General features: G+C 38.9%; 1 protein-coding gene across 4 annotated transcripts in view; it reads left to right on the forward strand.

The window, feature by feature from the left end:
• grik2 (glutamate receptor, ionotropic, kainate 2) overlaps nucleotides 1-17,836 on the forward strand; it is a 246,601-nt gene that overhangs the window by 75,229 nt on the left and 153,536 nt on the right. For all 4 annotated transcript variants that reach the window (XM_051076104.1, XM_051076105.1, XM_018665721.1 and 1 more), the window contains 2 exons: nucleotides 3,223-3,390; nucleotides 4,176-4,433. In XM_051076104.1, coding sequence (XP_050932061.1) covers nucleotides 3,223-3,390; nucleotides 4,176-4,433 — 426 coding nt within the window. The remainder of the gene's footprint in view (nucleotides 1-3,222; nucleotides 3,391-4,175; nucleotides 4,434-17,836) is intronic.

The raw sequence follows: 17,836 nt of genomic DNA on the forward strand, positions 1-17,836 counted from the left end.
ATAATAAAATGACAGTAAATAATTTCAGTAATAATAATGTAATAACTGAGCTTAAATCCATAACCAAATCAAATCTGAACACACAGATGTCACACACATATTGCTGATCATCAGCATAACTATGCCTTAATTATTGGCATATTATTATATACTACATTTTGGATGTATACAGCTGCGGACACCATGCATGCTTAGCTGTTCTTATTACACTTCTTCTTAGGCCACTTGGAGAAGTGCAATGCACAGTTGGCGTCCTTATAATGTAATGGCCATGCAAATACAGCAAGTTGTCCACATGTGTACAAATTTACATCACATGGACCCTTGTGCACTCGCATATGTGGAAACTATAACACCAGCTTTACTCTCTCCAGCAATATGAGTATCACCAATGTCCATTTAGGATATACATCCATAAATCTGTTTATGAAATCATAAATAAATAGGTGTTGTGAAAGTGGGAAATAGATAACATAACAAAGATTTTTGATGGTAATGCAGTGAAGACTTTAATGGATTAGGTGATGTTTCCCCACAAAACTTTTAAAAAGGTATGATGAAATGAGCTCCTCCATCATTGCAACTTTTAATGGTTGTTCACTGCCTTCAATTATTAAGACACCTTGTGCAACGAAGCATACCTCCCCACTGTTGACTCTTGCCTTGTAATCAGAATTATAATGTAAGACATATTTATTACAAATAAGAAAATGAATGATTACTGTGACATACTTGCTAATATTTTTTTCTAATTAATTGTGCAAATTTTTATTTTTTCATAAAGCCTATTCTAGAACAAATATAGTATAGTATATATAGAGATTGTGGACAAAAGAACATGAGGATATCAAAAACTATTTAGTGTGGAAAAATATTTTTCGGGGCTGGCAACTCCTCCCCCTTCACATATCTTCAGACAAAAAAAATCTCCCATAAGTATTTACATTTATCCTAAATTAAATGTGTCCTGTTGTCAGTTCTGACTTTCATAGTATACATAGTGCTTAGCTATTGAAGCAATAGTTTCATCAGACTTTAATACCACTAGAGTTGCACCCTCTGCTCTGTGTAATACACAGAACAGAGCTCTCTGTGTATCACCCCCAAGCCAGTAAACATCACTTACTCCAACACGGTTTTCCTTTAAAAGATGCATCAATAAGAGAGTGGTGCGTCTCCCTAGGGAAACATCTTTGACTTTAACTGAAGAGTGGAGTGTAGATATTCCAAAAGTTGAAAATATTGTGTTCATTAGAGGTGGAAATCATTAATTATTTAGCTAATTTAAATTACTTCATTTGGTGTAGTTCAGCAACATTCAGCACTGATTCTGACCTATTCTGACAGCATTTCGTTCAGTAGCACATTTAGTTATCCATGCTAGCCTAGCACTGTAGATAAGGTTAATAGCTCAGCAGCCTGGTATTTATGACTGGGTTATCAGATTGATTGTTTAAGTGGCTTTCACAGCTTTTGATGAGGAAGTCATTTAGAAGCTAGGCTGTCAGTCACCAGTAAAGAGCTCTGTGGCTAAATGCTACTGATTTGGTCAATGACAACAATAATTCAGTTACTTGGTCACTTCTCCGTGAAATTTAGTTCACTGCATTGGCAGCACCCAATCTGATATTTTGGGGGACTTCTGTCTCACTGAGACTTGAATGGAGGGTGTCTATTTATCTATGTTCAGTGGAGAGAAATGTGGAGGTGGAGGCAAAATAGATATTTCACAAAGATTCCAAGGCTCTAGGTATGTCATGTCACGTGCGTTGGTAGGTGCGACAGTTTCAGTTCAGACAGTGGTAAGATGGTAGTTTGCTCTTCTTGTAGAGTTAGCTGGTTAATGCTAACTGCTTTGTGGCTCCTTTTGCCAGCAAACACAGCTCACAGACCTTGTGTTGTGCTTGCTGGTGTTTGGTCTTAAATCCTTTGGTCATTGCTCCCAAAGTTCTCAGAGTTCACTTCGCTGAGGAGAGAGAGCATGACAACTCCTCTCTCTTGAGGAGTTTCAGAAGAGAGCGAGACAGTCAGCAGAGAAGATCTCCTTTTTTTGGCCTGGTTACATTAAGGGTCTTGGACCATGCAGTGACCAATTGTCGCTGGAGTTGGGGATTTTACATGTGAAAAGGTGAAGAACCCTGCTTTCCTTTGTCTGTGGAACAAAAGGACGATTTGGACTCATCTTCCATTTTTAATGGGCCAAGGCTCTACACATGATTAACCAGTGCATACATCATGACTGATCACCTAGTATTCATCTTACCAGTGATTTACTTTGCTTTGTAGTATTCTTACTGTTATAGCACTAAACTTTGCTGACCTACATAAATATGATCCTGGTAACGTTGCACAGCTATCACTGACGGTGTGAGATCTGAAATGATTATTATACTCATGTAAACTAGTGACATCTGATTATAGGAATATCTTTTTGTCTCGTTTCTGTCGTCCTTTCTCTTTTGATTCTACCTATCTTATCCACATGGGGTGTCTACATGTGGGCAATAGTAAGCAAATAAAATGTATTTACATTGTGTGTAAACAAGCAGTCATGTTTACAAGGCTATAATAATATATAATAAGTCACCAGACAGTTTATGTTTACATTTCACATTTCATTACTGTAATTATTAGGGGCAATAGATATTGACAGGTGAAGCATTATAATTCTGTCTTTGTGTTTTCTGTCAGTAACACAGCTTTATATAGCAGGTCAAGGTGTCATCTGTCTCCTTGGATGTATAAAGAGCATCAGGTCTGTGCCTTGACTGAGGGCAGGACTGAGCTTGAACTGCATTCATTCAAAATCTGTCAAGGTAGCACCTTCCTGTAGGGTTGTGTGGTGTGTTATTTCAACTATGAAACAATAATGTTCTATTTTTCTGGTTCATTGCTTTGTTCTCGCTAATGCTACTCCCTGTCTTCATTCACTTTCTAGCTTGCTCGACCACAGTTTCTCTCTCTCTTTCTCTTTCTTGCTGGGGAGGGCCACCTTTGAATGGTGTATTTACAAACAGCAACCAACTAATCCTGCATATTTTACCTTTAAGGTGTAAGCCAGGTTTCTTCTGAATAAGCCACTTCATCTCAGTTAAGGCAATTACTGGTGTAATGCTAGAGTCCTTGTTATTATGACTACTATCTATTGTGAAAGCATATTTCCCATTTTAAAAATTTCAATCCTGATCAGTCATTAATCAGTCTTCTCTCTTTCTTTGACAGGAGGGATATTTGAGTCCATTGAAAGTGGCCCATCAGGTGCTGAGGAACTAGCCTTTAAATTTGCTTTAAACACAATCAACAGGAACAGAACCCTACTGCCAAACACCACACTAACCTACGACATTCAAAGGATAAACATCTATGACAGCTTTGAGGCCTCCAGGAAAGGTATTTATGTGTTTGTGAATGGCAGATTTGTCTTCAGTGTCTGCATTCTCTGGGCTGCACTGTGTGTGTGTGTGTGTTTGTGTCATAGTCGTTTTGCATTATAAATGTATTCCCTGTACGAAGCTTGCGAGCCGCAGTGGCTTAGATTGTGACAATTATAATCAGGCAAAGGAGAAATGGCTGAGCACTTCAAATGTAAACAGAGAGAATTGATTGGTTCCAGGTAATGACTCAGTGGCAGTAATTCAAAGACCTGTTTGGCCCACAGAGACAGCTAATAAAGTGCTATAATCTAGCAGTTTTGTGTGTGCATCAAGCTGACATTTCAAGTCTCATATCAATTACAGGCCATTATATCCTGTCTCAGTGATTTAGCCAGCTCTTTCTCTTTTACATTAAATAAGTTGATTAAAGCACACAGTCAAGCTAATGCAAACAACTGTGGTTGTTTGTATGTCTTCTGATTGCAATTCCATGAAGGCAAGCTCAAATTGATCTTAGTCACACCTTTAGCCTTGTACTGTGGAAATGTAACACAATAGAGGTTATGTAATCAATTTTAGTAGATCTATCCCATTTAGCCACAAGAGCGGAATATTAGTGAGCAGTGTGTGTGCATGTGTGTGTGTGTAAACAAATCAATGCTAATACACACACACACCCACACACATACATATAGTATATACTGTATATATCCTTAAGTCTGAATGGAACACAGTTCATCATGACCATATGCTGCAGCCCAGTGGGAGGGATCTAACTAGTCAGATATTTCCCCTCTCTAGCCTGTGACCAGCTTTCTCTGGGGGTGGCAGCCATCTTCGGTCCTTCTCACAGTTCCTCTGCCAATGCAGTCCAGTCCATTTGCAATGCCCTGGGGGTGCCACACATCCAGACCAAGTGGAAGCACCAGGTATCGGACAACAGAGATGTCTTCTATGTCAGCCTCTATCCAGACTTCTCTTCCCTCAGCCGGGCCATCCTAGATCTGGTCCACTTCTTCAAGTGGAAGACAGTCACAGTGGTTTATGATGACAGCACTGGTAAGTCCACAAATCCATCTTCTACTTTTACTAATTCTTCTTTTGTTTCATTGTAGCTGTTCTCTCTTATTATGACCAAGAGGCTGTCTTACTTATTCCCTTTTTTTTTGCCATTTTCAAATTGTATACTTTAAATCTATTTTTCCACTTTAAACATTGTTAGTATTCTCCTGAGTTCAGTTTTCACAAATTGAGTTATATGCATTTATTTATCTTATTTCTAAATACTATGCTGCTGTAACAGAAACATATGCTATATGAAACAAACACAACACAATGCAAAGTCTGTGACCAAGTTCTTATATGATGCCAATTCTTTTAATTGGGATAAATTGATTGATAGACAGTTGCTGCAATCATCAATACATTTGTCTTAAATCCTTAATTGGCAACTTCATTGTAGTGCTCAAAATAAAGTTAGGGAATCAACAAAGTCAGCAGGATTCATGCTCTTGGAATAATGAATGTCTGTACAAAATGCTGTGCCAATCCATCATGGTGGTTGAGATATGTCATCCGGAGATATGTAATGGTGGACCAACCATCAGACTCACAGGCTGACATTTCAATATCTTGAGCCATGCTGCTAGTATGGCTAAAAATACTCTTATTTTAAGGATAAGTGCCTAAGGTTTTTTTCCCAGGTTCAGCTGAGGATTGTTCCTTTTTATAAATTCATTCAAATGAGAGAGTGTGTGAGGCTGTAGAAGACATGCCTTTTTTGTTATTCAGGGAAGCATACCTTGTTCAGACCTTACTATTATTGCAGTCCAGGTCACCAGGCGACAAATAAGCCAGCAGGCTGGGTACACGCACCATATGCCAGGGGTCAGGGTGTGTGCCAGCCTGAAGACAGTCTGCCAGGCTTCCCAGGGCTCCATCCAGCAGACACACTGGGACCAATTTGGCCTTGATCACAGTACTGCCGTGTGCGTTCACTGTGTTTAGCATTCAGGCCAGATAAACTCTGCTTTTTGGAGTCATATGCTAATTGCATGTGCTAGATTACAAACAAGCAGTTAACCAAATTATCAAGAAAATCTACAAATATCAATTCAAAATGTTGTAGTTCATGAGCTCATTCTCATCTCTGAAGGCTACCTTTGCATGAACTGAGTGAAAGGGAGACCTCCAGTCCATCACACACATACCCATATTGACAATGGAAATTTACTAAATACATTTACTAAACACATGACTCAACACAGATGCTGCAGATTTATATGCAGATGCTGGATTGGGGGATTCAAATTGCATATTTACACAAGAGACTATGGTGCATGTATGTACTAGACATGATGCAGAGGACAAAAGCCTGTTCATGAGTGCATTTTGAGTAATCTGTCAACATTTCATTGTGAGCTCAACAAAATTATGTTGGATGGTCTGATCTTTTTCATAAAAACAATATGATGTGGTGAATCCTCTCAGCAAATTGTTTGGCTTCTCTGTAAACAGATATACAAGATTTTTAACTCTTCACCTGTTGCAGGTGCAGTGACAGAGAAGCTGCTAAAGGTGTGTTTACTGCCAGACAGAAGTCTTGGACCTGTACCATTAAAACACAATTGTTATTTCCACAGATGTCACAAAATCCCAAGACTAAAATTTTAAGTATCTATTTATTGTTAATTATTGTTGTTTAATTTTAATTTGTCCATGTATAAAGGTTTTCTTCTGTCTGTTTAGACCTCTGCTCAGGTTGAGGTTAGGTGGAGCTATGCTGCAATTATGTACGGGTACCAAATAACTTTAGTCGATAAGAATGAAAAACATGTAACTCTCCCACTAAAGTAGGTCTGCCAAAACTAACTCGATACACTACTATATACACTCACCAGCCCCTTTGTCAGGTACATCTGTTCAGCTGCTTGTTAATGTAAATATCTAATCAGCAGCAACTCAATGCATTTAAGTATGTGTACATGGTCAAGATGACCTTCTAAGATTCAAACCAAGCATCAGAGTGGGGAAGAAAGGTGATTTAAATGAATTTGAATGTGACATGGTTGTTGGTGGCAGTGATGTGCAGCCAACAAATCCATGGCAATTGTGTGATGCTATCATGTCAATATAGACCAAAATCTCTGAGGAATGTTTTCAGCACCTTGTTGAATCTATGCAACAAGGAATTAAAGCAGTTCTGTAGGCAAAATGGGTACTAGCAAGCTGTACCTAATGAGGCTAAAGTGCAGCTTCTTCCCAGAGGCTGTGAGGCTTATGAACTCTCTGGCTTGAAGTCTGCCATCTGTGCTTTGCACATGTGATTGCATATGGCATTATGCACTATATGCTTGGGTTTCACTATGTATTCTATTTATACCATACCTATACTGTGTTCATTTATTTATTTATTATAGGGTCTTTTTTAATCTTCATGTTATTTATTCTGTGTAATGCTGGACCTGGGTAACCAAACACATCGCCTTGAACTAAACTGAACTGAACTGAACTGAAGTGGCCGGTGAGTTTCTGTTGCATTTTTTTTAAAGGACATCTTGACATGTCACAGTGAGAAAAGCACTCAGTATACATACCTAACTTTACTGAAATAATGAAAAATATGTAGACATTCCTGGTGAAAGCAATTAGTTGAGATGTGGCAGATTTAGCAGTACTCAATGCTAACTTTAAAGCTACAGCACATTTTTTTTTTATCTCAAAGTGGAGAGATACTATCCATGGCCTCTGTAACCCAGGCTCATTTAACTGTATCATGGCACTGCAAAGATGAAGTTTTTGAGTGAGTCTCGCCCTTCTGACAAGACAAATCAAGCACTTTGTTTGGGGTGGGAACTCACGACTGTGAATTGGGCTAGCAACCAGCATTAACTGAGACAGTGTGCACGATAAGAATGTCGGCAAAGGGCAAGGTGGAGTGTAATGTAGCAGGGAGAGGCAGGTGTGGAGTGGTTTGCTCTTGAGTCTCATGTTAGTGCTAGCTTGATTTCTAGAACAGGTATATTGTAGAATTGACATTGTCCTCCTGCTAGCAGATGACATTGTGTTAGTCAATGTCAAGGAAAAGTGTGTGTGTGTGTGTGCGCATGCATGTGTGCATGCGTGTGTGTGTGGGTCTTTGTCCTGCAGGTCATGTAGGCAGCTTTAGCAAGGAATCAATTGTCACTGATCCCACCACCTCTGTTAATTAAGTTGTAACATGGACATAGCTGGTTCACTATGGGGTTAATAGTGGCTTGATTTTCTGTCTTGGTTATAGGAAATGAGTCTGGCTTGACCCGCAAACAGCCTCTTCTTTGCCATTTACACAGGTGACCTGATAGTGAGGGCAGATAGCAGTGATGGTGGACACTGAGGGCAAACAGAAATCAGATCTAATTGTTGAGAAAAGTCCTTGAAGAGGTTCAGACAGGATTTCATTTCATTTAAATCTTTTCTTCTCTCGTTTCAGTATAAGAAGCACACCCAGTGTACTGTCCAAAATCAGTGGCACAGAACATTTATATTACCATATAATTCTCGTGGGTTCTCACCATGACCTCCCATCTGCTGCTCTAAATCGTGTCTGTTTTTTGGGAATAGGATATAAAGGGGCTAGGGAAAAGTTTCTCTGTTTGTGCTGTTTCTCCACCAAGCAGGGAGCAAAAAAAGCAAATCAATAACCATAATGGGACTCCTCTAAAGGCTCAACTTTATAATGGCAAAACTGAGATGGCAGCAGCATGTGTTATAGCTCTCCCAGCCAGCCATGACATCCATACAACTACCTGAACACTGTTGCTACTACCACAACTGCTGCTGCTACAAAGTTTGATTAGACCATAAGGGAGAACAGGCTACTACGCAACCACTGGCTTGGAAAGAACTGCTTCATTTTGCTGCCCACAGTATTGAGTCCATACATATCTCCATTCATCTGTAACGAAATAACAGTCTTCAGTAATGGTAGCCATGGCTGCTGCAGTTGTGTTTCAGATTAGGTAATACTTCAGTTTGCCACAGGAAGAAGCTGATATTGGTACAAAGAAAGTCAATGTCATCTATCTCTGATTCATCATATGATCAAAAGTATGTGGACACTGGAATATAATGTGTGGACAACTCATGACTTCCAATTACAGTACAGCTGCAGTGAATATATGGAGCTAGAACAGTCATTAAAATTTGTCACTGAAAACAAAACCCAAACTGAAAAAGGAAACATTGGCATTGAAATATGTATTGGCACTGAAACAAGTATTGGAGTGCAAAAGTTTTACTAAAAAATGAAACAGACATATCAAAGTCACAATCTCACAATATAGTTATCTTACGTTTTAATATTATCTTTTGTATTATGATTTGTTTTACAATGATGATCTGCAGATTGGTTTTGGCATGTCTGTGCTTTCAGTGAGGGTTTTTTTTTTTTACAATGTCAGTGTTTCAACTCTGTGTCAGTGTTTTAGTTTTAGGGGCTTCAGGGGAGTGACAAGGAGTGTGAGATCTACACACGTGGAGGTCCAGACCATAGACTGTATGTATAAATATACAGACGTTCCCATAGACTTTTATTATACACAGTCTATGGGAATGACTTGGTTTTAATTTCCCATGTTACCAGGTTAGAGCCACAGCAAAGCGACACACTGGCTTGAGCCTGGCTATACTGACATCATACCAGCAACATCACATAAATTGGATACCTTTTAAGGGTGTCATGTGCACCATGTCTCTCTTTCTCTCTCTGTCTCCGTGTGTGTGTCTAGCCTATATGTAGGGAGCGCTTTACTCAGCCCACCAGCGCTCCTTGCCACTCCCCTCCAGTCCTGTCACTGAAAGCAGACAGACATGACAAAAAATTCTGCAGATCATCATTGATTTAATTGACTTAATTTCCCTGAAGGAGTCATCCCAAAGTGATCAATAAAGTCTAGTCTAAGTCTCTAAGTCTTGAAAAACACATCATAATACAAAAGATATTATTAGAATGTAAGATATTGTGACATTGTAATTTTTTAGTATGTGTTTTATTTTTCAGTAAAACTTTTTTCAATGCCAATACTTGTTTCAATGCCAATACAATTTTTTACAATGCAAATATTTCAATGCCAATGTTTAGTTTTTCAGTTTCAGTTTCAGCCCCAAACGAATAGTCATTAAATCGCTGAATAGTAAACTGATCAACAGCTATTTTGATAATCAGTTAATCATTTCAGTTATTTTTCTAGCAAAAATGCCAAATATTCTCTTGTCTCAGATTCACAAATACTGAGTTAGCTGCTTTTCTTAAACTTAAATGAAAATCATTGGGTTTTGGTCTGAAACACGGTCTCAAACAAAATGATCAAATTGAAGATGTCACAGTGTAGAGGAATGATGGATAGAAAAGGCAATTTTAAGATTTGTAAAAGAATCAGCAGATAAATCAATAATGAACATAATCTTTAGTTGCAGCTCTACACCAAACTCTTAAACATTGAGAAACAGTAATAAGCTCAATAAGAGAGAGAGAGAACAGTAGTAGTCAAGTGACCTAAAGTGAATAAAGAGAGGAAGGGGTGTTAGCAAAAACAAAGTACCGAATCAGAAAAATAAAATGTTATTTTCTGATGGCAGTTCTACAGCACAAATAAACACACCCACACCTCCGCACAACCTGGTTGGAAGATTGACTGATTTTGTGTGAATGTAGCCAGTGCACACTTCTTCGTGTATGCTGAGGCCTCTCTGCTGTGTGTGTGTGTGTGTGTGTGTGTGTGTGTGTAGCTCACGCCTCCCCTCAGTTAAACAGACACACAAACATGCAGCTTTTTATGCATCCATTACACAGACAGAGAGCAGTTTCTCTGCAGGAAAATACATAGCCACACACTTCTTGTGGGTCATATGTAAGGATTGAGATGGACTATTTTTGTCTGTACATTATGATTTAGGAAAGTCCTATATAAATAGGATCCCTTAACAAATAGTATCCCTTTAATTAATGAACTATGTAATCTGTTCGGTTTTAACAGATTACATACTAATTCAGTTCGGTTCAATTTTATTTATATAGTGCTGAATCACAACAGAAGTTATCTCAAGGCACTTTTCACATGGAGCATGTCTAGAACGCACTCCTTATATTATATTCACAAAGAGAGACCCAAGAATTCCCACCATGAGCAAGCACTAGGCAACAGTTACAAGGAAAAACCTCCTTTCATATGGGGCAGAAACCTTGAGCAGAACCAGACTAGACCAGACTGAGAGAGAAAAATGGGGAAAGAGGAGTGGGAGGTAGAGAACAGGGACAGGAGAACATAGCATAATGCAGATTCCATGTAGAGATGGAAAGTGGTATCAATAATAAAAATAGTAGTGATAGTAATGACAATTAAAATAGTGATAACAATAACATAAATTATTAGTACTACTTCTACTATTGCTAATTATAACAGCAGGGTCATAGAAGCAGCAGGAGGTTTGACATCACAGGTCAGATTCTACAGCTCCAGAGGCAGAAATACCTGCAGAATGTGACAGAAGAGGAGAGAGAGACGGAAGTCACAAATTTACAGGAAAGGGAAGATATCAAGTTAGTAACATATATTTATTACACATGTAGATAGAAAAAGAGAGAAGAGCTTATTGCATCATGGGAAATCTCCTGGCAGTCTAGGCCTATAGCAGCATAACTAAGGGATGGTTCAAGCCTGAGCCAACCCTAACTATAAGCTTTATCAAAAGGAAGGAAGAAGTCTTTAAGCCTACTTTTAAAAAATGCAGAGGGTGTCTGCCTGACCAAAACTGGAGGAAGGTTCCACAGTAGGGGAGCCTGATAGCTGAAGGCTAACAAATAAATGGACTAATTTTTCTGCATCCTTTTGTGAGGAAAATGTATGATTTTGGTAATATTACACAGGTTGTCCTAGAGGTTTGTTTTATGTGGGAGCTAAAGGACATATCCTGATCAAAGATAACTCTAAGATTCTTTACAGTGGAGCTGGAGGCCAGGGCAATGCCATCTAGCATAACTACAGTGGTGGGAAAAAAATGTTTGGACACCCTTAAAGTTTTACACAATCTCAAATATTATCATGAAATATTTTGGGGAAATTTTTTTTGTGTTTCAAAAGGTGTGGCTGCATTAGACAGACACAAACAAATACAAATGATTTTTTTTTTTTTTGTTTTGTCTATTGTTTACAAGAAAAACTAACAAAACTAAATTCTTGACAGTTTTAATATGTCAGTTCTCAACATTGTTGGTATCAAAGTCAACAAATAACAGAGAATGTGTTCAAAACTGAACAAAAAATAAATAAACCATCATATCATCAAATTAATATTTAGTAGTCCTGCCATTAGCACACAGTAGAGCTCTAATCCTGGCTGGCATGTTTCCCACGAGCCTTTCACACTGTTGAGGGGTAATCTTGTCTCATTCTTCTTGAATTACTGCTTTTAATTCTTCTAAATTCTTTGGTTTATAAATTCATCCAAGTCTTCTTGGCATGTCCCTAAGGCATGCCTGAGGTTTGGCTAACTGATTGGTTTCATTGGGCTTCATTGACAAATATAGTCCTGTATCATCTGCATAAGAATGGAAGTTTATGAAATGATTCCTGATAATGCTGCCTAAAGGAAGTATATACAAGGTGAATAGAATTGACTCAAGCACAGATCCTTGTGGAACACCATGTCTATCTCTTGTGTACATGGAGAAGTTGTTGTTAACATGTACAAACTAAAGCCTATCAGAGAGATAGGACTTAAACCAGTTTAGTGCAGCTCCGTTAATGCCAGTAAAATGCTCCAGTTTCTGTAGTAGGATGAGATGGTCGATAGTATCAGAAGCACCACTGAGATTTAACAAGTACAGAGACAAGTCAGTTGTCTGATGCGATTAGGAGGATATTTGTAACTTTCACAAGTGCTGTTTCTGTGTTATGATGCACTCTAAGAGCTGACTGAAAATCCTCAAATAAACTATTGTTCTGTAGAAAGTCACAAAATTGTTTTGTGACTGCTTTCTCCAGGATCTTAGAAAGAAAGGGGAGGTTAGATATGGGTCTATAGTTAGCTAATGTGCCTGGATCGGAAGTAAGCTTTTTCATAAGAGGTTTAAATATGGCTTCTTTAGTAGCTATGGGGTAAAGAGGTAATGATCTGAGATAGTTTGTGTGGAGTTAATGAGCAGCTGTTGATTTTGAAAGGAATTTCATTTCCTCCCCCTGAACAGCTAACTCAATAATAGTAATAGAGAATGAAAGTTTGCCACTGTAGAATGCCATGTTGAAACAGGAACGTGACAGACACTCCAATCTAATTTAAAAATTTAATCAAGGGGTTTATCTTGATATAATAATTTTTTGTATGACTGAGGAGCATGAATATGTTCAGTAAATTTAATGGTAATCTACCCATTATGTTATGTTGTATGAATCATCCTCTGGGGATCCTCTCTCCAGAGGGGGATTTCTTATGAGTAAGTGGAGGCTGCATCCACTGTTAGTGGCTCAAACATGAGATGGTTTTGGAAGGGCAAAGTGGATCTGTTTTCCTCCAGGGCAAATACCCACTGCCCCTTCTTCTTTTCCATAGTAGACCACAGTGCATCTCTGGGAATGGATGCACCAACTTACCCATGGCCCAACAAAAGCAGGGCCTGACCCTGATCCTGGCTTCTTGGTGGCCAGCCAAATTATGGTATGCCATGACCCTGGAAGCTTCCCCTCCATGGAAACCTTGTGGAAGTGATGCATCCATGCCCAGAGCTGTGGCAGCTGCATACCCACCCTTTGAGAGTGCTTCTGGATATCAAAGACTATCCCTCAGCACCACAATGCACTTGGTTAAGCATACTTTGATAGCAGCCTGCGATTTTCATGCAGGTTGATGATGGAATAAGTGCACCAATTCCTGTAATGAACTTGAATGACAAAATGTAAACTTAGTTAATGAATTGTTTGATTTTTTTTGTTACCTGAATACTTTGGGTCTTTGTGCTGTGTTGCAAGTATTTCAACATCCTCCACTGCTTGCCAACTAGAACTTAGTGCTTTAAGTACCACCTTATGCTGTTATTCTATTTTTATTCATACTGCAAATTGAATATTTTAAGAAAAAGATAGATATCAAAAAGATAAAATTTAAGTTAAAGAAGTAAATGATTTTTCAACATGTCTCCTACCTAAATGACCACACAGATCACTAATTCCTACCCACAGGAGTGTGAAGTATGCCAGCAGCAAGCAAACCAGAGCTTTGTCATCATATTAACAATAATGAACATGTGGCTAACATTGTGGAATGATCTGAATTTGGTTTCGAAAATCTATTTCCAGTCATAATTATTACAGCTGCTAGATGTCGCTTAATAACAAAACCTAACAGTGAGTTATCATAAGTTCCTGCACAAAAGACCTATACACAGTCCCTGATTTTTATATACAGTGAAAAGTGTGCCAAGTTACTGCAATTCTACTCTGGCTAATTTGTAAACAATCAATCAAACTACTGTTCACATCACAAGTGAATTCACACTGACTGGACCAGATGCTATTTTAAATACTGGCCAAGTATCAGTCCTTACATCTACAAACTGACACATCAGGCTAAACCAGCACAGCAGTCTCCTGTGTCTGCCCACAGCCCACCGTCCCCAGCTGTTTGGCCTGTGGCATTATTTGTTTACTTCCTGCTTCCAGATGAGTGCACTGCACTGTGGGAAACCAGCCTGCAGTCTGCTGGAGTTTCAGCAGCACGTTGCTGGTATTCATTAAATCAAACACTCTATCACACACTGATGATGATTTCCCCCATGTGTTGACCTGTGAGACACTGGCAGTGTTGCATTAACTAATGCATGACAAAGTAAGCTGTGGTTCACAACATTTCAGCTTTCAGGGTCTATCATACTATGTATGATCTATGTATGTTCATACCTGGTATCAACATGTGTGTTGGGTGGTCTAATCACAAGTGGAAGGCTCAAGTACAGGTATGAATGCACCCAAGACGCTTCGAGGATCCATTGAGATCTGATCACTCGAACCACATTCAGTAGTGGTCTGGGTTGTATATGATTACATTCTTTAAGCAGTGTATACACAAATGTGTCCACACTGAAGGACCACCTACTCAACTGACGTCTTCTGTGTAAGTGGAAGTACATAATCATTCTCATTCACATGGATTAGGCAACGTTGTCCACGATGTCTGAGATATATTATAAAGTACATCAGACAACACCAATTACTACTATTTACTGCTCCCTACATTACGGTTTAAATTCTGATTGTTTTTTTATTAGAGTGTAACAATTCTGAGACCTAAACTGCAGTAAAGTCCAAGGTGGAACAACAACACCCTCTTCTACTATTTAAAGTTACGGCAAGCTGTTTATTTTCTAAATAGTACATATTATTTCATTGTCCTCCAACTGCATGTGTCACGTGACTGTTTCAGTCCAGTCATCCAATCAATCCATCACTGATCACTGTGGTAAAAGTTAGGCTTGTTTAATTAGCTCAGAGGTATGGACTCAAGACACCTGAATCATGACTACAGTCTCAAAAGAACACCACCAAAAAACAAAATGTTAACACCAGCAACTCCTGTCAGAACTTGGACTTGAACCTTGCAACTTGAAATATGTTATTTATGTCAGGATAATTTCTGTAATTTTAAGAACAAAGGACTAGCACAGGTTCTTCCTTAAATCTTTCACAAAATCCTATCTGTGGCATCTGATTTACTATACATGACAGATGGACAGACACAAGGACAGATGGACCCGTGCTGATCCATTTAGTCCTTCCCATGATTTTGCTGGGGTGGCCAACATGTTCGACAAATTCTTGATGTAATAAGTATGAACAGAGGTCTTCCAACACAGTTGACACGCTGAATTTTATCTGGCTTAATTTGCATGTATACAAGTGTATGAGAGAAAAAGTGTGTTTGACAAGAAACCAATCTTATATGAATGCTTGATGTTGCGAGGTTTGTCTGAGGAGAAAGTCAGCCTTTGATGCTGGAGCAGCGATCTCTGTTTTACGGTTAGTTAGTTAACACTGATAAAAGCAACCCAACACATCTGACTGCTGCACTCACTCATCATAAACACCTGTCGGAGCACCTCTCTGGTTCTTCCTTTCACTTCTAGGATGTCTCTCCTTCCATTCTGCATGGGTGTCAGCGCTGATCAGTATTGACGGTGCTTAATGTGCAGCGACTGTTCTAAGATCCATATTTAACTCTGCATGAATATTTCATCCCCTCTAAGCGTTTATTACAGGGCTGTCTGGGAGTCTCCTGAGCGTAAAACAGTTTGGCCCGCCTGTGATAAATATCCTTGTGAGGGAACGGCCCCTCAAGCTTCCCCTTCCCAACTCCCTCTCAAGTGTATCGCTAGCGACAAGGAAGAATAGTTACTTTAACTGGGCTGCTCAATCATTATCAACTGCATAGACATTAAAGTGATTCCCCCAGACGGCCAATGCACAGTGTTGCATGATGGGAGTAATGGCTGATGAGTCACTGAGCTGCAGACTCCTGGGGTCAAGGTTAATGCGATCCTTGGCACATCAGGTGGCTTATTTATGTTCAATTAAATCTGTGGAACATGTGGGAGAAAGATTAAAGTAGGCCTGTAGTCAAAGGTTCTAATAGCTGTTCAGGAATGTGGAGGCAGAACATGCATGCTGCTGTTCCCTTGGTATATATAGACCTCCGGGTGTAAATGTGGGCCAGTCATAACACTAAAAATTGTCTTTGTTACTGGATATATCATAGTTCTTCTAGCTCTAAATCATTTGTGCTGAAAAGAGCTCATTCCCTGAAACAACACCCTTTTTTCTACAACTCTAACTACTCTTACCATATGGTACAGAGGCTATAAAATTTGTTCTTCTGTCACAAAATGAGTTCAAAGTAATTAGTTTGGGAATGAGAGCAAATATCTTTAGTTACTAAGTGCCTAAAGATAGTCCTAACACAAATCAAATGCATATGAACAGGGGTGGAGCACAAAAAATTAGGCCCAGTAGGTAGTCTCAGTGGGCCCCTTTTTCCCCTTCATGCATCCAGTTTCATACATTCATCAATTAAATCTGCAAATGAACACAAGCATCTGGAGCGGCTAGTAGGCTTTACCATGAAGTGTTCATACCATGTTTAAGGAAATATCTGCACATATCTGCAGAAATATTATTTCACTACACTATTGCCTGTGCATGTGGCCAATTTTCCATGTGTATGAGGAAATCATTTTGTTCATAGTAGACAAAAAAAAAAAAGCAAAACACTCACAGTGAGCAGATCATATGGAGTGCCAGAATGAGTGTTGCAGTTACGTTACTCACTCAAGTCAGTGTGATGGCTGTGACTGAATAGTGTATGGGAGAGTTGTGTAGTTTGGCTTATAGCAACATGCAACCAGTCTGAGGCAGCCTTTTTTAAAATCTGACGGCCGATAAGAGATCAATTTAAAACTGGGTTATTTTGGCTCTGATGCAGCCACACCTCTCTGTCTGCAGTCACTACTCTGTCTCCAGCATTGTCCCACCCACAGCACCATCTGATTGGTTACAGCTGAGCCATGGCACGAGTAACAACCAATCAGTGAAAGCTGTGCATGCACAGTGCTCACACACACATGGTGGAGAGGAGACTTTTTGTTTTTGTTTGAACTTTAAACAAAGATAAGTGAAAGATAAAATAACATTTCAGTTATATTGAAATTTTGGAAAACTTTATTTACTGTAGAAAACTTTAGGGATCTATTTATTTGTTTAAGTTTTCATTTAACTTTATAAGACATGCTGCTGAGCCTGGGAGCTCCCTGCACTTTTTGTTAGAATTTTAAAACAAAGATGTCTATTGTCTAAGATAAAAAAAAAAAAAACTACATGTTGCAAATCTGAAAAGCTGTTTAATAAACATATGCTTAAAGGCATTTAAACAAAGTTAAGTGTTGGAGTTTGTATTATTCAAAATTTTGATGCCAATATTTTCACTTCTACTAATCGGCCCTGAAAAAACCATATCGGTCTATCTCTATTAACAACATCTTCATTTTTCACCAGATTAAACAAAAATTGTTGGCACTCTTACCTGTTGCACATTTTTTGATTATCAGTAACTTTGTCTGAGATACTGGTTCTGGCAAACCGAGCGGGCAGCTATGCTCAGGGTCCTACAAGCATGACGTAGTTGTAGTTATTGTCCAATGACATGCCTCGAAATGTGCCAGGTTTTAACTCTGCTGCGGCGGCTGTAAGCTAGTACTATCGGAGCTAATATTTCGCTGAGTACATTAACCAGTTAAAGCTCGCACTACATGTGTACACACATTGTTTAAATAACAACAGATCTGCGTAGCAATCACTTTTAAAGAGATGTGAAATGAAATCAAAAGTTAACAGTCTCCAAAATTCGTTATTAAGTTTAATAAAAGGGAGAAAATGTCTGAT

This window comes from Lates calcarifer, linkage group LG15, assembly GCF_001640805.2.
Source record: "Lates calcarifer isolate ASB-BC8 linkage group LG15, TLL_Latcal_v3, whole genome shotgun sequence".
NCBI classification, from domain to species: domain Eukaryota; kingdom Metazoa; phylum Chordata; class Actinopteri; family Centropomidae; genus Lates; species Lates calcarifer.